This window comes from Amphiura filiformis, chromosome 14, assembly GCF_039555335.1.
Source record: "Amphiura filiformis chromosome 14, Afil_fr2py, whole genome shotgun sequence".
In the NCBI taxonomy this organism is placed as follows: Eukaryota; Metazoa; Echinodermata; class Ophiuroidea; order Amphilepidida; family Amphiuridae; genus Amphiura; species Amphiura filiformis.
In genome coordinates, this window is record NC_092641.1 from 25,921,920 (window position 1) to 25,948,217 (window position 26,298).

The window sequence follows — 26,298 nt, forward strand, 5'->3', positions numbered from 1 at the left end:
TGACTATTTCTGTATTGGGCTATTCCAGTTGAAATCCATACACCCCCAATGAGCTTCTATGGAAGACATGACCTTAATCTCCCACACAGGGGGTGTAGATTTCAAACAGAGTCAACCATTCAGGTGACACCCATTTGAAATTCATACTCCTTATATGTGGAAGATAAGTTTATGTCTTCTTTAAAGGGGGTGTGAGGAAAGCAACTGGAATAGCCAAATCTATATGGTACTCATCTAAAAATATGACTCCTTTCAGCTGTTGCAGATGGGGTCTTGTACTAATTATTCCTATTATAAGCATGCAAGCTTATCATGTTTGGAGAGGGAATAAGGGGAAACAGAAGCTCAGGTAAAGATATAAAGACATCAAGGCCACATCAATTTTCATTATTTATATACCAACTTCACCCAAAAATACTTTCTTAGGGGTGACCCTTCCCTCCTCCTCTGCAAACCCCAGGTGTGCCCTTGATTTAAAGAGGCATGGTCCGATTTTTTCATGTTCTGTTTTCTTTATAGATTGATGCCTACCATATTTAAAACAATTATCAAATTTTGAGTTGTATTGCTCCAGCAGTTTTGTTATGAGAAGCAAAAACGTGTATAACATTGCCCCATACACTTCCGGTTTGGTTACAACAAATCACTACCTTTTTGTTGACACCATTTAAACTGGAAAAAAAATCAGCAATGAGAAAAATATGAGCTTTCTAAAATACCAAAATCTCAGTTTTGATGAAGAAAATGGGGGATGAGGCTGTTGATCCTTTTACCATAGGAAATATTTTAAAAAGAACTGATTTGCTGATACTCACAAAGTTTAACTTTGAACAATCGAACAGGTACCTTGGGTACCTTGGGGAAAAAAGTGAACGATGTCGCATTTCCCTTTTTCAACCCCCTTTAATTATTAACCAGGTTTTGTTGCATCACAGAACTATTGTACCTATGTGTTATCATGAATCAGCATGTTTATCAGTGACTCAGTAATGACAGCAAACATGGCATGCCTTGCATTATAAAAATATACGTAAATCTAAATTTGAATAGTTTTCGTTACAATGATGGTTCTGGAACTACCATGTCCCCCAGTTCTACTTTGATGTACTTGGTTCCAGTGATAATGACTTCATGATGAGTCTATTTATAATTTCATGTTTGAGTTTGTGTGGGTGGATCAGGCAGGGAAGGGAAATGGCCAGAGGGTGATGGATGATGCAGCTAGGCAGGGGGAGCGTCATACGCTTGAATGCTTGCTTTTATGGATTCATATTATGTAAAAACAAACATCTGTGGAAGATTATGAAACTCACTCGTATGTTCTAGAATAAAGTATGACACCACATTGCACTTTCTTGAGGGCTACTCCAGTATGCACAAAACAAGTTTGACCGGGGCTAACTTTAGACCTGGTCTAAATATGGAGGTTAGACTTAAGGAGGGATCCATTTAATCTTTTCTTTTCCTCCTTAACTTCTAACAAAGTCCAAAAATTAATTTGCAACCATTTAATACTAAGCTACATGTATTTATTATGATAGTCTGCAGTGGCGGTGCCACAGGGGGTACTCTTGCCCCTGTTGCCCCCGTAAAAAAAACAAATTTACAAAAATTTATTTTTACAGCAATTTTGTGCCAAAATTTATTGGTTTTGCCCCCCTGAAATTCACTTTGCCCCCGAACAAAAATTCCTGGCGCCGCCACTGATAGTCTGCACACGTATGACCAAATTTTGGAGCTTCACCAGATTTTACCATATCAACCAAAGTATTCTTAGCCAAGAAAATATTACACCAACTTTTTGCAATTGCTTTGGCAAAAACATACTTTATTTTAAACTCTATTTACAAAATGTTTAAAAGTTTACAATTATCAGAAAAAGTAACATATGTTAAAGTGTATTTCTGAAGTCCATTGTTCATCAGAAAGCTGCACATGCAGTCGCTATCTTTCAAAAGAGTTACTGTTGTATGCCATATCTCCTACCCACCCCAGGGAGATACTTTTAAAGCCATCATGTACGAATTCTGTCCAATTTTAAGTTTGTTATTCTTTACAAAAAATGATTAGATAATATACCATTCTGACCATTTTAAGCCAAGATAATGAGGTAATATGACTCTCAGACATGAGAAGCTATAATTGAAGACCGAATTAAAACGTGTATGATGTCCTTTCAACCAGACCAAAAATGCCGTACTGCGCAAGTCAGCAACCAATCACACTGCGCCGTTGCCCTTATGTCAGACGCAAACTAGTCTTTTTAATTCAGTCTTCAATTATATATGAAAGATTTTATGTTGTGATTATGGCATTTGTTCAGGTTTGAAAAATATTAACCCATTTCATGTTAAATGGTGGTATATTTTATAGCTGTAAATCTAATGGTCTTTATTCCAAACTACCATATAACACTAATAAGTGAAGTTTGGAATTAAATCAAAATACTGGACTTACTATTTTTAGCAAAGCTACGTTGCGTGTGATACCATCACACGTCATCAGGCAACTGACCCGCTGGACTGGTCATGTGACAGATGGCTAAGGATCGGCTTGATGGCTCTGTCCCATGTGTGAGATAGGTTGTATCGTAGGCCTCCCTTTTATTGAGTGATGGTGATTCTACTCTCTCCCAAATAGCCTCTTTGATGCCTCGGCGGTGCCACTGTTCCTCCCTGTCTAAAATGGTAGCATCCTCAATGTTTATCGAATGACCACTTTCTTTGAGATGTAAATAAACAGCAGAGTTTTGGGCTTCGTTGGTGCTCGGCCGCCTATGTTGGTTTACTCTGGATTTTAGGGCTTGTTTGGTTTCACCCACATCCCTAGCCGTCTATCACATGACCAGTCCAGCAGGTCAGTTGCCTGATGCCTGATGAAGTGTGATGGTATCACACGCAACGTAGCTTTGCTAAAAATAGTAAGTCCAGTATTTTGATTTAATTCCAAACTTCATATACTACAACTGGATGACTGAAAACATTCATCAATTTAACACTAATAACTGTTACTATTTTGTGTGCAGGCAAAGAGCATCCGTGATGCCTTATTAACTTACAGCAACAATTACCTAGATGCTATTAGTACTATGCAGATGATATTCCAAACCAAGAAAGAAATCGGGGAAATGATGAGCGAAACACCTGTGTACGCCGGACAAGAATTACCAAATGGTGAGTTGGCTCGGTATAAAGGATCATACAGGTACCCCTCCCCTAAACAGTGATGTAAATTTTTGCCAAAATTTAGGTTTTTTTGTAGTCCAGATTTACGTGATATTTTCAGCCGGTTTTAGGCCATTCTGGCCATTTTCATACTGTTTTCAGGCTTATTTAGGTTCTTTGTTAAAAGTGGACTATAATACCTACTTAAAGATCCAGGGGAGGGGAGTTACTCAGTACAAGAACCATAAGGTTACCCTTCCCCCTAAAGATCTGAATAGGGGGTGTACTCAAATGACCATAAAGGGACAATCATGGGTCACATTTTCAACCATTTGTTATATCAATGGGCTAACTTTGGTAAATGAAGGGGTCATTTTTTTCACAATTTTCTCAAATTGTTTTCGAAAAATAGCCCAATTTTGCCTCTTTGTAGGCCACAAAATTTTATAAATTGCCAAACTCTGCCAATATCTCTAGGTACTTGGTATTGTGATGGGTCTACTTTCAGATTCTTAACATTATCTCCCTACCCAATCCAAACTTGAGGTATCCTCAAAGGCTAAAGATGAGGGGTTCAAATCCTTTCTCTGGTAGAAACCATTGCGTGTGCTTTGGATAACTTAACAAAAACATTTTACAGAACAAAGTTTGTTGGCAATGTTCTTCTGCAGATATAAACAACAAACCATTTTGTATCTTGCAAATTTCAAGTCAGCAATTATTTCGGCTGTTAATATCCATAACTGCTATCCATCACAGGCAAATGAGTAAGACTTAATTAAGCATCAAATTAATTTGGCTTCAAGCCATAAAGAGCTCCATTCAAACCCATGAATCCACACCCCCAAAGTTAATAGCAATTTAATTTCAATACAAATTTGCTGACGTTTTAAAATTTAAAATGTTCCCAAGTAAAGTTGTTTCACAGGACTGTGCTTCAAAGGACGTTGTGTTTGTTTTGCAATAACTCCATGAAGTTTTTGCGTAACTTCTGCGTAACTAATCGGAAATGCAATGGGGTTGCTATCATGTGCACCGCATCAGAAGGAAAAAGATCTAAAATGAGGAAATGAAAAATGGGTTCTTATCACAGCGACTGCAGACAACAAGTTTCAATTTTTTTTTTAATATTAAAAATTTTCAGAATTATAAATTTACATGACCATATTTGGAATCATCATGAAAAATGCATTAAAATGAGTACAAAGAAGCCTAGTATTGGTTCAGTGGTTCTTAAGATAACTCTTGATATTTTGAGAAAATATCTCAAAACTTGGAACTTGATTTTTGATGTGGAAGCCTATGAGCACAGCATTAAATGTTTGAATTGGCTTGAATCCTGTGCCCAGTGAGTCACGATACTTTTTAGGGTGTTATGTGTGGGTGTTTGATAGGGTTGGATACAGACAGTCAACTGGGATCTGGGATAACACCCTTATCTCCCTGGGTATAACTCTGACTGGGTACTTGTCGTGTGTCATAGCAGCTATGGGCTATTCTAGTTGAAATCCTTACACCCCTTATGGAAGACATTACCTTAATCGTCCACACAGGGAGTGTGAATTTCAAATGGGGTTACCTGAAATGGGTGACTCCATTTGAAATTGACTCTCCCTGTGTGGGAGATTAAAGTCATGTATACTACAAGGGGTGGATGGATTTCAACTGGAATAGCCCGATGTGTAGGTGTATATGATCAAGAGCAGAAATAGACGTAAAGAGTGAATTTATAACCGTGAAGGAGCCAATTTTGTTTATTATGGGTTCCTGTTAAGTTAATTTTGAGTTTGTTTGTATGGGATTTGGGATGACAGTTTATGGTACGGGTACTCTGACTCGTATATTATCACATGTTTGAGTCGTTATGTGTGGGGGCGTATTACCTTGGCAGTGACGGACAAGATTTTCAACCCAATTGCTTGCTATGTGAGAGCGACTTGTTTGACAACTTCTTTAACTTTGTTATGATTTCAGGACATCATGAGGTTGAGCTGATGACTTGTAGTTGAACCCAACTGCTTTATATGTGAGATCAACACGTCTGATAACTTATTTCATTTTCTCATGATTTCAGGACACCCTAAAGTCGAGCCAATCTTTGAAAAACTTGACTTGGAATTACCGATGCGAGATGCGGCATTAGACAGACACCAGATAAACAGGACAGTGTCAGCGCCACCAATGAGAAAGGCTTCGCCTTCAACGCAACCAAAGATGTCAAATCTACATTCTATGCAGGAACATATTACAAAACATTTCCCAGGTAACTGGAACTATAAACTCATGTTTTGAAGTGTGCATGTGCATGGGTGTGTGGGTATGTGTGTCCTGGGGGGGGTGATATAGGTTGGATTATTACTTCTTTATTATGGGTATTGCAAGTGTAAGTTTTGGTTTTGCATATGTGTGGCAGTTTGTGGTGCGTTGGTGCGAACGAGGCCACACGTGAGGGTTTTTCCAATTAAACCGTGGACCTACCTGCAAACGAGCACCGTCCTCGGTTTGCGGTGGTCTGCAGTATATGTGTTTGCTCGTTTATTATTTCTTTATTGTTAGTGACATGTGTGTTGAATGTGTGTGTGCTCATACCAATTGTGGTATTTGAGTAGATGTTGAAATGGCAGTCCTTGTTGATGACTGTTATTGTTTATTTTCACTGAAAATTGAATTGACAATTGGGTTATGGTCTGAAATTATTGTCATTCCTCATTAAGGTTTTCTATTTGACACACAAACCAAGCATTTATTGATCACATGTCATCTACTCTTTTTACCTTAGGGATGAAATCAAAACTCGACCTGCCGGTTACCATTGTTTAGAACAAAGGCAACCGGACGGAAACGGCGGTCAACCGCCGGTCAACCGCCGGTCGAGTTTTTATTTTGTCCCTAATTATGCCAAGGGAAGTTGTTACTCATTTGCTGGTATTGATTTTGTTAATATGTAGGCAAAACAGATTCCAGAGGAGTGAAAAGACTCAAAAGATTCAAAAAATCTAAAGATACTGGAGTCAGACTTGTGAAGTACAGAAGAACCTGTAAGATTTTCAATTGATTGGGTTGATTTGGCAATGCCTGTACTGCATGAAATTCAGGTTGAATGTTTGCTTGATTGATTGTTTGCTTGATTGTTTGATTGATTGATTGTTTGCTTGATTGATTGATTGATTGATTGTTTGATTGATTGATTAATTGATCAATTGATCAAGTATTAAAGTAGCTATACATGAATAAATCATAGCCCATCAAAATGTAGCGTTGGAGAGCTAAAATGGTTGCAGCATGACATAATATGGGCTATCCTCTTGAAATCTATGCATTCCCTCCCTGGCATTCCCTATGAAAGACATGACCTAAATCTCCCACACAGTGGTGTATATTTCAAATGGACACCCAATCAGGTAATCCCCTTAAGAAATTCACACCCCCTGTGTGGAATATTGAGGAATAGCCCATGTAGTAGAATGTGATATGTGGCAAGATTTATTTGTGATTGTACACAGTGAACCATGACATCTTCTCATTGATTTTCGCAATCCTGGTTTACCATACTTTCAGCATTTTTGTGTTCCCAATGATATCAGCTCCACCCTATTTATGTCATATTTAAGCAGCTCACCTTATACCCATATCATCATAGCCCTTGCAGCGTGCGATTAAAAATCAATAATGATAATCGCTTCCAGTTTCAGTCATGGCTGAAAATTGCTTTTGACGTTAGGGCAATAGGTTAAAGATCAGACATTGGCTGCCGATTTTCGGATGACGTAAGTTATGTCGCATAAAAAGCTACACTTCTTGCGATTGCTTAGTATGATATGGGTATTAGGCAAAAAAAAAACATGTTTGTTTCCTTAACAGGTCAAATTGGAATGGAAAATTACAGTGGGTCTCTCCGACACAAAAAAAAAATCATATTTCTTCATATTCAAGAATATTTATGATCCCTTTCAACCTGCAGATTAAAAAAGTATTAAAAAAATGTGTGATGTTTACTCCAGTAGTGTTTTATATTATTTTTTGCGATTTTATCCGGTTTCTTTTTTTTTCTTTTTTCAAAAGTGAAGAAAAAAATCTAAATGCATAAAAAGCCGTCAATAACGAAATCGCGCACTACAGGAAACAAACTTTTTTTTTTTTTGCCTTACATTCAATGTTTTATCAACTAAATCCCGTGCTCAATGCAAAAAATCATACCATATTGTTTTCTCACATTGGGCTGATACATTTAAGGTCTACACTCCCCCTGGGCAAAATCTTGGAAGTATCTTCCACAGGGTGAGTATGAATTTCACATGGAATTAGCACATTATAAACAACTCTATTTAAAACTTGCCGTCCCTCTGTGGAAGATTCAGGTTGAATTTTTCTCAGAGGGTATATGAAATTCATACTCCTCTTAGCCCATTTTATGAATGATTTTTGCATTCTTGTTTGCTTGCATGCTTGCTTGTTTGTCATTTGTTTGTCATTTTGCATGTTTGTCTTTCTTTCCCCACCACGCATACCCTCCCAGATACAGCCAGGATCGACGAGACCGGCAGACCTGCTTCAACCGTGGTATATAAAACCGACTTCAGCGATAGCGACGACGATGATTGTTACGAGTATCCGGAAGACCCTGTACCAGTAGCCAACAAGTCCGCAACTTTGCCTGCTAACATACTGCATCAGCAGCAAGCACCTAAGCTTCCAGCTCCTAATTTATTTGCTAAGCCTGATCCTACCAAACAAGGGCCTAGACTGCCTCCTAACGCTGTGCAGCTTGTATCAATGCCGCCTAAATTACCGCCTCACGTTCCTATGCGGGGTATTACATCATTTATCAAGACTAATTTGTGTGAAGTGGTCTGTTTAGAAATCAGTAGGAATTAGGCATTCAGTAAAGCATCAAAGATCGAAATCAGGCATGATATTGTTGTATCAAACCCGACTAATAATGAAAATCACTTTTCATAAGCTGAAGGCAGACAATCACAGATTCTACAGCTTACTAGAGCCAAACTTGTTTTAAGAGGGAGCAAGAGAGCCTAAATTGTAAACTCCACAAATTATTATCGTTTTTGATTCCAAGTGCTCAATGATAAATTCAGATATCTGATTCTGACAGACCACCTCACTCACATTTTTGTTACCATGAAGTGCATTCATAACCCAAACTAAAGACTTCACAAAGAGTAATGCAGCAGTTATAAATTTGTCCAGTGCTATTCAATATTATTTTTCTTTCAAAACACTGCCGTGTTGTTTTAATATTGAGAGAAATTGGACAAATGGGGTATCAAAATGAATAAATAAATCATCCGACTCTCTATGTTAAAATATTGTCAAAACAGTTATTAGATCTAAAGCTATAGGCATATGTATAATGGCTGTGTTACTTTTTGTGCAGACTTTACAATAGTACAATCGGTTATTGTTGTATGATCATTGTGAAATCATGGAATTTTTGACATCCATTCAATACAGACAACTAATCATGAAGTTGCTCAATATAATGGGGAGAGGGAAGGTGTCCATTAAGCTTCTTAATATTAACCAATTAATTCATTATAAAAGATTTCAAATGTAAAAAAACTAATGAAAATCATGGAATTAATGAAAAAACAACATCATGTGTTTTGAAAAATATTAGTTTTAATGATGCTAGCTTTGTAAATGACATTTTGTCTGCTAATGTATTGTAGTGCTTTAGTAATTGCAATTTGCATGCTTAACATATCTTTGCTTGCATGCTTGCTTGATATTAACGTCATGCTAGGCATTTAAATGAGACTTTATTTTAAGCATTAAAGCATTTTGGAAGATTGTAAATCACATTTCTTTTAAATTGAGTGCACCCTTCACCTAAAATCCTGGAATTTTAATTTCCAAGTCTTCTAAATTTGTTCTTTAAGAACAATTCAAATATTGAGGATCACACACCTGAATACTGTTAAATTATATAATGCCAAATCACACTAGTCCAATCAAGGCCCTCCTAGTGCTGAAAATAATACAATCAATGCATGCTTTATGTTTTTACCTTCATGTAAGCTTACTCAGTGTTAGCCTAGTATAGTGTCAAGACAGGGATTATATAGCTTACTGAATGGGCAATTCCCGTTGAAATCCATAACCCCTTATGGAAGACACAACCTTAATCTTTCACACAGGGAGTGTGAATATCAAACGGGGTTACCTGAGTGGGTGACTCCATTTAAAATCTGCACTCCCTGTGTGGGAGATTAAGGTCATGTCTTCCATAGGGGTGTATGGATTTCAACTTGAATAGCCCAATAAAGCTAGCTATCTAATATCCTTCATTGAAGTCTTGGTAATAGGCTAATTCCGTGTATACTTACACTAAGGATAGACTTTTATTTGTGATCACTGCACATTACTTTTGTCTTACATTATCTATGCATTCTTAATTTAATATTTGTATTTTTGTATTCCACAGCTCTAAGTAATGATAATGATGTATCAGATGGAGAGGATGATCATGAGTATCAGTATCCGGAAGAATCATTTGGCAGCTCAAACCCATCCATTAATACAGGTTAGTGTAGACTTGAAGTCATGGGTGTGAATCCACTCAGCATCAGAGAATGAGTCTTGATGAGTAATAATAATAGGACTTGAGGGGATTATAATCAGAATATGTCATTGTTGATACAGAAATTTTCAAACAACGCGTTTGTCTGGTAGAGTGTACGCACTCGTAGCAATCTGCACATTGATAATGACGCCGTCTCATTTTATTATGCAATAGTTTTCAGGAATTATTGAAGTGGACTATTACCAGTAACCACTGGTATAAGCCCCGATGGCAGATTTCACTTCAAAAATGGGGGTGGGCTTATAACCGGGGAGGGACTAGTACTTGAATTTAGAAATAAGATAAAAAAATCCCCATTTGTATATGTCCAATGTACCAGTAATTTCTATCATCTATGTCAATTTCTTAAAATTCTAAGTGTGGAATGTTAATTATCAACTGATATTTTTTTTTATTTATTCTTAAATGTGAGAGAAAAGCATTGATTTGATTTAAGAACTTGGCCAAAATTTAGTACTGGGGTTATAGCCGAGTGCACCCTTGTTCCTAGAATGTTTTGAAAAATAGGGGGTGGGCTTATACCTGAAGGTGGGTTTATACCCGGGTGGTTACGGTACTTGAAGGAAGAACCAAAAGTAGGATGATGTAGAGGCTGCTAATTAGAACCGTATCCTTTATTAAAGGCCCACTCAGTGATTTGCTCACCCGGACGATCATCAAAATTCAGATTTTGGTACCTTTGTCATTGTCATAGATGTACTAACATAGCCTGGGAGTAGTTCAGCCGAAAGCTGTGTATTTAAGACAAAATAAGACATTTTACTCGAATCTGTAATTTAGATACTGACAGTATCTAAATTAGCTTTGAATGGGTCTTCAACTTCGTCAGTACTGCTGTTTTCTTCATTTGTTGCCAAATCTGTCATTTCAAAAATGCCAAATGACAATTTGAATGGCTTGTCCTTCACTTTTAAGCAATTTATAAACAATTTTAATTTTTTTACACTTGTGCTGGGATCACTGAATGGGTCTTTAAGTAACCAACAATAAGGTTGGCTTTATGTAGTTTTCAATTTATTTACAAAAACTTTTTCGTTCATATTTTGACAGCTGAAGAAGAGGAAGAATACATAGTCCCCAATCATCAACCATCAGAAGCATCAGCAGCTCCAAAAACTACCAAATCGGAAAAAATAGAAAACCCTGAACACATGAACACTCCTGGTGCTGTCTACTTTGAAGTAGAAGACAAGAACCCGGATCGAACACGGCTACCACCCGGAATCTCCACTCCTGATTTTTGTCCGGTGAACCACCCCTCCCTCCTGAAGAAACATGTAGCGACGATTATTATGGAAATATTAGCCCGGAAGAAGCCGTTAAACTCGGATTAGGCGTCGAATCCGGGATGAACAGAAATAACAGTCAGGCAAGCAATGCTGTGGATCAGCAAAGAAAACCGGCAGTTCTACCAAAACCGGGCAATAAGTCTCCACAGGTGTTACAGAGATCATCTACGATGGATCAATCGCAGGATAATATTAATGAAGCACAACAAGGAGAGGCAGAGGATGGAGATGTATATGTACTATGCAATATACAAGGTAAGTGGATGATCCTTGTATGTTGAAATCTTGTAGAGGCCTACATCAGTGTTACCAAACCGCAAGTTGGTAGCCCAATTGAAACTTTGAATATTTTGGCCTCTGGCTGACCAACTCCCAAATATCACCACAAAATTGTGAATTTTGGACAACTTATTTTATTGTTTATATTTATGAACATTATCGTAACTCAGAAGCATGCAGTTAACATTTAGTCCAATTTATTGAACCTTAATTTTTAAGTTACACTCATGATCAGTTTGCAAAAGAAGGATCAGGAATCAAAATACCGAAAAATATCAATTTTGGATTAAACAGTTCCGTCAGAGAAAACCTGTATATAATGCCTACGCCCCTCCTGTGCCTCTGATCTCCATAAGTCATTGGCATGATAACTTATACACCCTACAAAATGTGTATTACAATGATTACAGTATGGGAGAGGCATTTGGCAATTCCATTTGAAATCCAAACACCCTCTGTGGAAGATATTACCTTAATCTTCCACACAAGGAGTGTGAATTTCAAATAGGGTTACCTGAATGGGTGGCTCCATTTGAAATCTACACCCCATGTGTGGGAGATTAAGATCATGTTGTTCCATAGGGGGTGTATGGATTGCAACTGGAATAGCACATTGCTAACAGGATTCCTTCCTTTGCTTCCCGTATTCACAGGTGGACAGGGGAGTACAGACGAGAATTGTAACCCAGAGATTGCGATTGATGACGATGGGGAAGCGTATGACATGGTGTGTGTAGAGGCGCTCCAGCAGGAGAAATCTCGACAATGTAGAGTTCTTAGGTAGGTAGATCAGGGGTCTAATTGATTGAGGTGAATGGGCGGTGGGGGTACTAAGGAGTAAGTCAGATTTGTAGAATGCTGACATTAACAGTGCTTGGAGGCTAAACTTGTCTTGGTCGATCAAGGACATGAAAATGCTAAAATTAACAGCACTGATGGGCTAAAATTGCTTGTTAGTGCCGAAAAATATACTTATTTGATGGGAAGGCAAGGTTAACTAAAAATAAAGTGATTAGTTGTTTTGCTATCAAAAACTTTCTTCACCCTATGGAATTTGGGGAGCTGCACAGATAAATGGTGGATGTTACAATCTAAGGTTTGCGCTATTCCGGCTGTACAATGCCTTGTTGATGTGATCTAATTGTGATGATTCACAATGGCTGCAAATTTACAGCACTTTGAACACTCCGTGATCTGTGGTAAGACACTATATAAATACCGAAATTTATTTATTTATTTAATATGTTTTTGTGTAAAATTTCTAAAAAATATGTTTGTTTTGTTCATTTTTTTTTCTGTTTCTATAAAAACAGGAAATGCAGGTCATATGGGTCAGTCAAACAATCAGTTGATGCCAGGTCAGGATGCATCCAACAAAGGTCCAATGCCTACGCCAAGGAACAAGAAAATTACACACACATACTTCAACCCAGGAAGGAAAGAAGAACAACCAAAACGGCAACCACCAAGATCACCTCTACCATCCAGGCCAAAGTAGATATATTCCCAGCAATTTTTTTTCATCATATGGCTACTGTGTAGACTGTGCTGACAACCAGCAAGATTGATTCCCAGTGATTTCTCATCATATATGGCTACTGTGTAGACTGATGTAACAATTTTAAACCACTTGAGTACTCAGTATGTCAGCCAGATTGATTCCCAGTGATTTATCATCATATTGGCTTTTTGGAGGCTGCTCTTGCAAAATGAAAACCACTCAGGTCAACTTAATCTGAATAGGTGACTCCGTTTGGAATCTATACCCCTTGTGTAGGTGATTAAGATCATACCTTCTATATGGGGTGTATGGATTTCAACTGGAATAGCCCATTTTGTGATGAGAGATTCTCAGCAGGATCTATGTAAAAATCAATCATACATATACTTGGTTGTATCAGTTTGGACAAAAGGAATTTATTTGGCCAAGAGTTGTTGTTCACTTCTCATATTTATGGCCACTCATGTACACAAAGATTGGTTACAAAGAAATTCAGTAATTCTGGAAAGTTCAGAATCGGCCTCAATATAGGAGATGCTGCTATGTTTTTCTGTTAAATGTTGATGAGGTCATCATGAAAATGGACAGTTCATCCAAATCAAGGTGATATTTATGATTAATCAACAATATGTCAATGACAAAACTCTGGTCTGTTTCACAAAACTTTACTAAGCTCTGTAAGTCTCAAAATCAATCGTAACTTACGACACATCGAAAATTCATATCACTACAATGACTTTATATGATCGGTACTCACCGTAGTAATAGGGATTTACTACAGGTACTCTTCGTAAAGTTATGTATAGTAAAAGGGTATACTTGAGATACGAAGTGTTAAATGTGTTTAGTGATACTGACTCTTGGTGTCAGGTTGGCATTTGCAGGAACATTTCCAGAAACCTTCAGCCTGGGGGGAGGAGCTCACCAAGGGAAGCTGAGTGTCTGACATGTGACCAAAACAGGTTGATTTTGCTCAATTTTATGTAAAACCTTGAGGATGAAGCCGTTAAAGCTACCCTCCTGGGTATGCCTCTGAGAGGCACTTGTAAGATAGTCTACAATTTCAGATTGAAGAAATTGACAACTTTCTGAAACTCTTAATGAGAAATGCCTTGCAAATATTATTTGAACTATGACCTCATGCTATTTGTACATCGCCATTCTGTAATTTTGACCCTAGTCTCACTCTAACCCTAAATTCTTACCCTATAACCTAGTGTCCTTATCCTAAGCATTAGTTTAGCAACCTTTTCAAGTTATTTTCTTGTTCTGTCTACCTCGCTGTAGTGAGCATACAGCTTGTGTTACAACATGTATTTTATCACTTTCAGGGTCCAGTGATTATGTAATAGGGTGTGAGCAATCTGCCAAACAACTAATTAGTTAAGGTTAATTGCTTAGTAGAACATAACCTTATGCCTGCAAATGGCCAGTGCACACATCACACTATAGTCTGTATATCTACCTCGAGTCACCGGCACTAGCTTTGTGCTGCGTTGGCTTAGCGTAGTTTCTTGCGTGTACATGTACATATGCGGCACATTGATCGCGTACATAAAATTATGTACACGCACCAAATAACGCTAAGCTTACGCTGAACTTCAAAGCTGGTGCCGGTGACTCGAGGTAGGTATACAGACTATAGTGGGTTTTATTTTTGTGTGTCATAGAATTTAAAAATTAGGTGTGAAAATTTTTTTAACATAATAACCAGCAAGGTGTTCAAATACAAATTTGGCAAGTACAGCATTTCTTGTTTCACTATTTTGACACACTCCACGTGGGTGTTGACTGCAGACGACAAGTTACAAATTTTCTAAAAAAAGTTTAAACATTTCAGAATTGTAAATCGTCATGACTACAGTTGGAATCAGCTTGCAAAATGCAATTAAATAAGTACAAACAATCCTAGTATTGGTTCAGTGGTTCTTGATATAGCACTTGTAATTTTGTGGAAATATCTCAAAACTTTGGACTTTTCATGTTGAAGCCTGTACGGTGAGCATGCAGAGCATTAAAAAGGATTCTCTAAAACATTTAAGTCATGAGTATTGGTGAGCAAAGACTGATGCATCGTTCCTGTCAATTAAAACTGTTTAATGTTTCAGGGAGGGATCAGTTAAAGGATATTAGTGGGTCAATTGGTGATTTTATTTACATCTTCATTAACCTGGGTAAGTTATTCAGGGTTGAATCACTTTCTCTCATAATGCCCAGGGGCCATGGAAGGGTGTACGGACAGCCAGGTGTTACCCTGATAGGAACTGGCTGTGAGGTCTTTGTCACCACATGCATCTGCCCCACAATTCATATGCAGTAATGGAGAGAGCAAATGATTCAAAGTTATTTGGCTTTTGACAATGATGGCGTAGAAAGCATATGCTATTTCCAAAGGCGTATGTAGTGTGATCAAGCAAAATCAGTCTGAAGTCAGATGTATTCAATTTTCTATTTCTTACAGGATTGTAAGCAGCAATTGCAAAGCTATATTTTGCAGAAAACCCCATTGAATTTGGACAACCAGTTCAAAAGATGTGAGCAGTTAAAGAGTTTAGGAAACAAATGGAAAATACTTCCATTGTTTTGGCTATATCTCAAAATCAATATTTCCGACTTACGACTGATTTTGCTTGATCACATCACATATGTTATTTCCAAAAGAACTGATGTCTTAAATTCAATCTTATTTGTGCTTTTGTAAGCTTACTGCATTTAATCCTTGACACCTGCCATGGGTAATCTATCTGATAATATGTCAGACACTTAAGAGTAGAACCAGTTGTCTTCTTAGTTTCCTGTTGTTTATATGACACAACAATGCTATACATGACCATATTTGGGTTTGGTATGAAAAATGCATAAAAATGAGTACAAACAAGCCTAGTATTCGTTCAGTGGTTCTTGATATAGGTCTTGATATTTGAGGAAATATCTCAAATTTGGACTTTATATGTTGAAGCCTATGGCTAGCATGCAAAGCATTAGGAGTAGATCCAGCTGTCTTGTTGGCTTCCTGTTTACATGAAACAACAATGCTATACATATGTGACATGTTCTGATCCAGCCAGTCCAAGGGTGGCAGTTGTGAAATTTGGGTGTAGAAAACTAGGGACCAAGAGTAAAATGCATATGAAAATGTTCATTAGAAGTGTGCTTGGGATGTAAGAATGTCAAATTCCATTCATTTCTAGGCAAGTTGATGATGGTAGTAACAATAAATTGTCAAAATTGTCTCTTTCGGTGTGATTGAATCAAATCTTGTCACATATTATAATATAATGTCCTTGAAAACACTTGGCACATCAATGTTTAGGCTGTTATTCTTGGCAAAAATTTGTAAGCATTTGGATTAAATCATGCTATATGTTTCATGTTTATGGATTCATGACAGTGGGCATGAAGTGTGAAGTACATTAGAGTTTAGAAATAAATCTTTACATTGGAACTTACTTTTTGCAACTTTGCTATATTGCGTCTTGAACCACCAGACTTCATCAGGCAACTGACTCGCTAGACCAGTCCAGCGGGTCAGTTGCCTGATGAAATGTAGTGGTTCCAGACACAACATAGCAAAGTTGCAAAAAGTAAGTTCTAGTGTTAGATTTACAAAGTCTACATCTACTGGATTTCATTCACTCATTTGTGAAGTACAATATGTTGTGATATCTTTATACAATTTAGAAAAAAATGTTTGACTTGGTACATATTTTTGGAATTTTTTATCATTTTATTAAAAGCCCATAGACATACATTTACACATGAGCATTGAATTTTGTGGACATGATGTCCCGTCACTTCCATGATATGACATTCAACCTCTCCCAAAAAATGTATATATAAAGGTACATGCATATGATACAAATGATAGGTGGTTTATGTCTATGGCTTTATGTACATTGTTTAGAAAATAAAATGAAGGCTTATGAAGTTTCAAGGTGTGAAACTGAGCATTGTAAATCAAAGAAGATATCTTACACTTCCCATAATGCATTTCCCCCATTTCCATTTTCTGTACTGATTTACTATCTAGTGCAACACCGGTCGATAGTGACAAAATATACCTCAACGCACAGAGCCAAGATCTTGCAAAATGTTTATTTCTTGACTATCGACCCATGTTTAGCCAGTCTATTCTCAAAATTGAAACAAAGGGAGCCTGTAAAAAGTAATGGGAGTGTCATTTGATGAAATGAGGTGATGTATCATATTGCAAAGAATTCTGGGAAGGGTAAGATATCTTCTATGGTCATAAATGATCCCGATTTGGAAAATAAGTAAATTATGTGTATAGTTTGGACCTAATCGATGTAATATATTTGCACATATCATTATCAAAACAGGGTTCATAACTCAACTGTTTGGAGCGCAAAAAGGCTACTTGCATGGGCTGCCTTGAGAACAAAAGTGTTAACTGCCTTTGCTTAGCCATAGCAGTTAACACTTTGTGCATCAAGCAGCCCATGCAGTTAGCATTTGTTCACCTCCAAGCAGTCAAATGTAATATTTGTATCTAATACAATTAATACTGTGAAATAATGTTAACTACATCTTCTGTATATTGTAATGTTATCAAATTCATGTATATTAATAGTAGTATATAAGTTGTAAATTTTTATTAACATAATGTTGCACAAAGCTTATTCATGAACATTGGGCGAGTAATTTTTTTTATCAGTATTTTGTATATAGTGAATATGTGTATAATATATAGTGCTACATAAGTTATGTCAGCATTATTGAAAAGTTTAGGATAAATTACTTATAATTAACCTCATGTGCATTACACACTGCCTCTTGTACAGTGCCCCTGGTTGGTCAATTACATGACATAATTATTTCGGCAACCAATCAAAATAGAGCTTTTATAATCTCTGATCAATTTTAAGCTTAACCCCTAAGTCTTATTACACCTACTGATTTACACCCCTGATTGGTTAATAACATGATATAATCCAGGGCTGTCAACTTTTTGGAATTGCTTGGCGTGAGACAGAGGCGTACCGGGATTTGCCGACTCCAATGTTCATTTTGTACCTTGGTTATTTCAGCCACGGCGCTCGAGAATGTGAAAAGCGGGGGTGTTAGGAGCAACAAATTATTCGTGACGATGCGTGAGATCTTACTCATTTTCCAGCTTTTTGCGTGAGATTATACTACCTTGGCGTGAGACCGTGAGAAAGTGACCCAATTCGTGAGACTCACGGCCAATGTGTGAGAGTTGATAGCCCTGATATAATCATTCCAGTAACCAATCAAAATAGAGCTTTAATAATCTCTTAGCATTTTAAAGCTTAATCCCCATAAGTCTTACCATGTCTCTGATTGGTTCAATAAATAATATAGCCTACTACAGACTTGTTTGGTCATATTGGAGTTGATATACACATCCCCCATTTGACGGTGATGGCATATCCCCAAATGGGTCAAGTGTCTTGCTTTGTCATGCTGACATAGTATGGGTGCTAACTGGTGCTTGATCTGTTCTTTTGGTTGCCTGTGCCTGATACATTTTCTGAGAAGCAGACTATTTGTGTGTGTGAGCAGCAGATGCTGGAAGCAGTGGTGGTGCCAGGTTTTCAGGTTTTTAGGGGGGCTAATTCAACTAATTTTGAGCAAAATTAGATTCACTTCCATCATACTGACGCATACGCTAGCGTACATCGCGAAGTTACACAAAAAATAGTCAAATTATTGAAAGCTCATTCAATTGGGAGTTCCCACTACAGACAGGTCTGGCAGTGGGCATGGCATGTTTTTTTTGTGACTTGTGCATTAACAAATAGGGGACAATTGATTAATTTATAAAAGGTCATATGTGTACTGCCTTGTAAATTCTATTGATCTTTCAAAAAAGTATATATTATATTTTAATATTATTGTGCTAAAAATGTACTTTATGTGTTAAAATTAGCATGTTTAGAACATCAAGATGTATTTATTTAAAAGATTGCACTAAACTTGAACAACTTTCTTTTTCATTTTGCTATATGCTTTAGTTCTATCAATTTTGCTATCAGTGATGGTGCCACGTAGTGCAAGGGGGAATTTCCCCCATGTTTTCTTTGACCCCAGCTGACCCCCCCCTTTTCAGGACAAAAAATCACAGAAAAATGAACTATTTTACGCCATAATCGCCCAATTTAAAGATAATTTTCCGTTTTTTGCCACACCAAAAAAATTAACTTTGCCCCAGCCTCCCCCCCCCCATTTCCCCAAGGAAAAAATTCCTGGCACCGCCACTGTTTGCAATTGTAGTCCAGCATAGCTAAACATGTTTTGTTGCCTCTTACCTTTCTTGTAGGTTATGATTTCTTCTGCTGGATTTATTTGGTTGATATGTTTTTTTTGCAAATATCAGGACCAAAGCTGCCTTGGCTGAATGTGATTATAGTCTCAACAATGGGCCATTCCAGTTGGAATCTATATACCCCCAATGGAAGATATAATCTTAATCTTCCACATAGGGAGTGTGGATTTCAAATGGGATTTACCTGAATGATTGACTCCATTTGAAATCTACACCCCCTGTGTGGGATATGAAGGTTGTGTCTTCCATAGGGGGTGTATGGATTTCAACTGGAATAGCCCAATTAAGATAATTGACAGAGTTTGGGATCCCAGGGTGGGGGCTGGGGGAAGCAGGGTCTTGGAAACTGGTTGAAAAACCATACTGGTTGTAGGAGTAGATGCCCCCATAAAAAGTGTTGTCTTCTCAAGAAGAACACGGTAACATTCCTCCTCCAAAGGATCTCAACTCTCATGGTTCAGAAATGTCATTTGTTATCAATAGTCTTTGCTTTTTGTGCAAGGTATATATTTTTGTATAATTCTTATAGAAAAAGAAACAAGTAGATGCACCTATAAAAAGTGTTGTCTAATCAAGAGGAATGAGGTAACACCCCTCCAAAGGAAGGCATATTCTCATGGTTATCTGCACTTATATTTCTGTAGAATCACTTGTAAAAAGTGTTATCTTGAGCCAAAAAAAAGTATGTCTTAAATTTTGCAAGAGATTATCAAATCCAATGTAGCACTCAGCATAAATTCACTTCTTAAACACATGCTGAAACATTTTCACTAATTATAAAAGATTAATTACAAAATTCTTTCAACAAAATGCTTTTAAAAGATATTTTTACCAATAACTTAATTAAAATATATTTTAAAATGTAATTGGCTAATTTCAAAATCAATGCATACAGCAGATTTGAGACATACCTTTTTTGCCTTATCAAAAGCAACAATGTACCATTCCCCGGGGATGGCATACTCTCATAATTTATATTGTTCTATTGTATCTGTAGTATTTGCATAATGTGTGCACGCTTATCAGGGTATACTATTTTTGTCTAATGAATATCATTGAAAATTTCATTTATGTTGTTAACATGGCATTTTTGTCTTTAAAAGTTTATTTAAAAAAAGCATTTCTATTAATTTAAGTAATATCCTCGCATAGGATAATAACATGGTATCCATGGTAAGCCATGTATATTACAAAGGGTTAACATACTTACCATGTTCATTAGCTTATAATATGTAAAGCAGTGTCAGCCCTTTGGTTGCCCTATGTCAAGATATTGCCATTAATTCTTTCTATCACTTGTGTGTGATCATATTAATGTCCATCCTATTTTGAATAATTATATATGTCTATTTTGTGATGGAAATAAAAGTCTTTCACTAATAAAACTGAAGAGATTGTGTGTTTTTATGTTGTGTTAAAGGAAGGTGACCAGATATATTTGTGATTTCAAATTCTTAAAAACATTAGGTATAAAATAAAATATTGTCCCTTTCAAACATTCATTCAAAAAGAACACGTAAATGTTCCTTGTTAATGTGACTAATTCCTTGTGGAATTTATTGACATTTATACAGTGTGAAACTGGTAGTCTATGTGTTTTTATTAATGATAGTCATCATCATCATGTAATAAATTGATATCAAATAAGAGGTCCTATTTTTCTCATCAACATATTGAAATTAGAAGTTCTAAATCGGTATATTTCTGATGATATCATCAAAAAACTGTTGAATTAGTCTCAAACGTAGGCCTATATACCACAATTGAGACTAATTAGGCCGTTTTTTGATGATTTCTCCGGTTTGGAACACCTAATTTCAGTGTGTTGTAAAATATGAGCTTTCACCTGATCCAAAATCTGCATTTTGATGGGGTAAAGTGGTGGATGAGGCTGTCAATCAGGTTACTCAACTTTAAAGGGGCTTGGTACAATTTTCCCCATTTTCTACCTTATATTCAGGCCTATACCATTAAAATGTTTACAAAGTTTGAGTTGCATTGCTCCAGCGGATTTTATATACTTCCGGTGCACCACGTTTGTGTTCACATCACCTAAACGAAACATATACTCTAAATTTCAAGGATTTAAAATAAATCCTAAAGGATTGTGATTAGGGACCAATAAAGTATTAGATTTAAAATTAAATCTTACAGATCTCGGGCGTGAGCATTTCTTCTGAAACCAAAATCTCAGTTTTGATGAAGAAAATGGGGATAATGCTGTTGATCGGATCAAGAGCCTTTTTTATAATTATTTTTTTTAATATGGCGTGGAGATGAAGTGTCCGGTTTCCGCGTGAAAAGGGGAGGCTTAATGCCAAAAACAAGTGTTAATAGATAAACACTATTTGATTAACACTTTTTAAACACGTTAAACCGTTAATGTATCAACATTTGTGTTAAATTATTAACAATTGCGTGTTAAAATATGTATACACAAATGTTAATATTTGAACATATTAACGGTCTAACGTGTTTAAAAAGTTACTCAAATAGTGTTAATATATAAACACTTGTTTTTGGAGAGTGTTGTTAACGTGTTAAAGCATTTAAAAATGAACATCCTCATTTATCATCCGGAATTTATCATTAGTGTTAATGTGTTAATAAAAGTGTGAAAGTTAGTATTTTAACACACAATAGTTAATATTTTAACACAATAACGGTTTATTTAACGTGTTTAAAAAATGTTACTCAAATAGTGTAAATCTATGAACCCTTATTTTTGCAGTTGGACCAGGGCTGTCAACTTTTGGTGTGATATGTTGGCGTATGCATATCGGAACGGAAATGTAGTTTGCTGAATAAAATTGTTAATTGTTGATCCCTGAACAGGGCCGGATTTACCATTGGGCCAGATGGGCCCGGGCCCAGGGCTCCCAAAATTTTGGGGCCCCAAACTTGCCCTGCGTATCCGAAAAACACTATGTTTTGGGCCAAAAAATATTTTCCAACTTTCCAATTCAAACTTTTTACGGACCGTACATGTAGGCCTACTGATAATTTTCCTCTGATGTAGTTATAATATACCCTAAACCTTTCAAGTGAATTAAACATATTAGGTCTATAGTCAATCCCGGCCCGGAATCACCATTCCCTCCCTTTTAAAAGGATTTTTTTAATCCTTTTAATTAATCCTTTTAGTTGTTTTGATATTTAAAAATATCAAAACAACACGCTTGGTCAATGTCGTAGGCCTATACGCTGTCACAAATGTAAAGATAAACATTTAATGTGTAAATGTTTACTCCAGTAGTGTTTTATATTATTTTTTGCAATAAGTTTCCGGGTTGTTGGTTTGTTGTTGTTTTTTCTGCTGTATAATGTAATTATTAACCGGGCGATGTCGGTGTGCCCCGGTATCCAAAGATTTATCGTCTGAATATCAAATCGTGCATAGCACATTCACGTGTATCGATCCCGTGTATTCATTTCAGTGTCTCTGCTGTATAATGTAATTATTAACCGGGCGATGTCGGTGTGTCCCGTAACGCCGCCACTGACCCTATTTGCAATTCTTTTTGCCAACAATAGGCATTATTACGTAACATTAGCCTATACATTATGAGGAATAAACACGATTTCATACGTGCTCCTAGTCTGCTTCAATGATAAGAGTTGTCAGACTTAGTCTATCATGTGACAAGTCTTTGTCATCTGATTTCCAATTGCGGGAAAATTTCGATTTCAATTCAGTCAGTCAATGATGTGACAATGGACATGATGGATGGTGGGGACCATGGATGGTGTGACGCTTTATGATTCAATATCAATCTCTATCGTATCTTTTAAGAATGAAATATTCGTTCATTCTTCGGCTCCGGATAATGGATGTATCTGCCAGTGTTTAAATGATGAACTTGAGCATCCAAAAGAATTTTGCTATTTAGGTAAGGGTTTTCTTGTAATTCCATTTCTTGATCACGGGGAAATGTTTCGTATTTACGATTTCCACTTTTCACCCCGGCTTTTTACTTGTTGATCACAACCGTTTTAATCAATCTAAGTGATGGAATTGAATAATTATGATTGTGATCATTTAGGACCTATTCATATGGTGACGAAAAAAGAACACCATCCCGACCGACCCAGATTTTGAACAAATTGGGAAAAAAATTTCCTGTTCAAATGAATGCCGACCCAAATTTTGGAAATTTCAGGAACAAAGTTTTTTTTTTAATTTTCTCAAATTGCAAATTATTTACAAATTTTGGTGATTTTTTAGGTAATTACCGACCGACCCTTCTTGAAAGATTCGCCCGCCTGTAAAACAGGAGTTTTTTCGTCGCCTAATCGTGATTTGTATCTCAAAAAAATGTATGTCGTCGTTAGCAGAATCTCATTTTTAGAAGCCACGCCCGAATGGGGCTCAAAAAAGTAATAGGGGCCTGCCATGTATGTGCGGCGGGCAAGGGTCCCCTTTTCAGGTTCTCTGGTAGTTTCGAAGACTTACATTTACATGCTCCAGATCTTTAGCTTCACATTCACAAAATTCAGCAATTTAGCTCAAAAAATGGAGAACAAAAAAGGAATTTCTTAGCTCCACAGCCTATAATTTGGCCAAACAAAAATTTCCAGTCCACTATCGGGGGCTTAAAGCAAAAAAAAGCTTTTCAGTTCAGAAGGGTATAATTTTTAACCCACAAACTTATTCTCAATTCCCAAAGTTGATGATATATTATGATGGTCCATCTGACCCCCTACGATATTTATGTTGATGCCTGTATGTGAGTTTCTAATCAAATTATCGTCATATTTGGCCATTTTAGCCTATTTGCACCATATGTCACCATTTATGGCAAAATTTTCCAATTATACTTTAGTGCCGGGCGGCGAATGGCATGATAGAGCCGCAACTTGTGAAACCGCCCGGCCGTATGGCATTTTCCATATACTCGGTTAGTTTTGCCCGGGTAGTTTTGTGTAAAAGAATAGGAGCTTGATTTGTTGGTGTGCACCCTGTAGGCCTTTTCTCTTATACGTAATAGCATTTCTCTTTTTTTCTTTTTTTTTTTTTTGTATCTTGGATGGCTAGCGGAGATGAGGATCGGAGTTGCTATTCGGGCAGAGCTCACGAGGCTGGATGCACCAACAGTAATGAGAATGTTCACCTGAACTTGGAGGAGCGCAACATATAATAGTACGTGAGTGCACAATTTCCAATCATTCAATGTATATATATAAAGCATTTGCAAATGAAACAGAAAGTGAAACAAATGTGATAATGCATTGAGCTAGTTAACTGTAATTTGTCATTCAGCAGTAGATAGCAAATGTTGAAAATAACATTGTGTGCGTAGTCAAAATTAATTTAGGCCCTATAGAGAAATCAAATAGCAGTTTCCATGGCAAACATTTCCCCAGTAAAATTGAGCAAATTTCCCAGTAAAGTTGACAAAAAATGGGTGTAAATGGCCATTGCCATGGAAACTGTCTTCTCTCTTAATTCAATTAATTTGATATATTTTATGATTTGTTCTTTTGAAACATAGGCTTATGTTCAACGGGCTGTTCCCTATACTCAGTGGCGGGGCTACGGGGGCTCCCCCAAATATTTTTCTTGCCCCCCCCCCCAGTTTGCCTTCCCCTACTTTTGAGACCCCCAAATCCCGTAAATTTCCACCCCCCTGAAATTCACTCCCCATGCCCCCCAAAAAAAAAAAAAACAATTCCTGGCGCCGCATAGAGGGATAATTCTTGCGTGGATATCCAAATCAAGGAAAGTCGACGTTGATATCAAAATTGAAATATAAACCGTATCACATCGGTTCGGTGGCGATGCGCACCAATGTGTGTCGGGAATGAGAAGTGTATGCTGCATGATTGGTGGTTTAAGTTTGGGCCCATGGCAGTGGGTGGCGTAGCTGCGATTTTTTTCCAGGTGGGGGGGGGGGGCAAGCCTGTATGGGGGCGGGGCCCAAATCCACCAAACAAAAAAATTGCCGCCTCTTCCTCAACAGCCCAAAAAGGTTGATCCAAATTTTTTTTCGGTGGTTTGAAAAAGTAAAGAGCAAAAAAAAAAAAAAAGGAATACAAGGTCTAGTAGCGCCCTAACAGCAACTCATTTTGATATATAGTTCATTTTTAACAAAATTTTACTTCTATCCGCATCTTATATCGTTGGCATAGGGATTCTATCTTTCTCTTTCTTTTCCCCCTTTTTCCATTTCTCTCACTTCTTTATAATTTTGCCCTGCACTAGGGGGGGGGCGGGGGCCCAAATAGTCATTGCCAGGGGGAAATTGCCTCCTCCCCACCCCCCCACCCCCCGTCAGCTACGACACTGGCCGATGGATAGGTGGGGTGGTATAATTATCTTCTCTTAGAATTTGATATATGATTTGTCCATTTGAAACATTTGTCCAACGACGCCTATATTTCATGGAGTTATCTGTGAGATTTCGAATAATATTAAGACATTTCAATGTAGAGGCCATATAGCAAAAAGTGCTCTATTTAAAGGTTTCGTTGGACAGATGTTTCAAATGGACAAATCATATAATATTAAAAAGTTAAGAAGACTCTTGGGATTTTTTCTATGCCGTTTCCATGGTAACGGTTACGCTATTATGATTTTCGTCATTTTTTACCCAAAAATGTCACATTTTAACTTGCTATTTTTTTTTAACTTAACTGAGTAGACACTTCATATTTGATGTGTAGAACACATGACACATAGATATTTAAAAGCTATGAACAAAATCATCACTTAATTCAATACATTTGATTTATGGGTGTTAATGCCATTTGTTGGTGATTTTTGTGCAGTTTTGATCAAAAAGGTCAATGTTTACATTAGAAAAGTGTTGAGAAACATGACTTTTGTGTTATTGAGAGCGTAGTGCATGGCGCTATTGGATGATGTTTGAGTTTTCTAGCTTTCCTTTTTATTCCCTGTGATGAGAGGAACAATTTGAGATGCCTTGCAGTATGGTGGGGCTATTTTTAAGTTTTGGCCCCACTGTGACCTCCGACCCCTCGTCAGAACCATAGGAGGAACCAATTAAAAAAATGGAACCAATTAAATTTTTATCATTTCAGGTTTAAGGATGCCAAAAAACATTGGTTCCACTACTGTTGGAAAATAAAATCCCAAACCCATAGCGTCATGCACTAGTGTATCGATTTATTAATACGGATGTTTGGATTAAAAAAAA

The 26,298-nt window shown here is 37.0% G+C and overlaps 1 protein-coding gene across 4 annotated transcripts in view; it reads left to right on the forward strand.

Moving 5' to 3' along the window:
- The window catches only part of LOC140169871 (uncharacterized), a 38,610-nt gene extending 26,525 nt beyond the window's left edge, over positions 1-12,085 (forward strand). The window contains exons 6-11 of one of the 4 annotated variants that reach the window (XM_072193183.1): positions 3,026-3,173; positions 5,239-5,427; positions 6,113-6,202; positions 9,607-9,705; positions 10,816-11,309; positions 11,987-12,085. In XM_072193183.1, coding sequence (XP_072049284.1) covers positions 3,026-3,173; positions 5,239-5,427; positions 6,113-6,202; positions 9,607-9,705; positions 10,816-11,099 — 810 coding nt within the window. In that variant the 3' untranslated portion in view covers positions 11,100-11,309; positions 11,987-12,085. Of the gene's footprint in view, positions 1-3,025; positions 3,174-5,238; positions 5,428-6,112; positions 6,203-7,397; positions 7,443-7,680; positions 7,975-9,606; positions 9,706-10,815; positions 11,310-11,986 lie in introns of all 4 variants that reach the window. The other 3 variants (XM_072193184.1, XM_072193182.1, XM_072193185.1) reach the window with 3 other exon arrangements.
- The last annotated feature ends 14,213 nt before the right edge of the window (positions 12,086-26,298 follow it).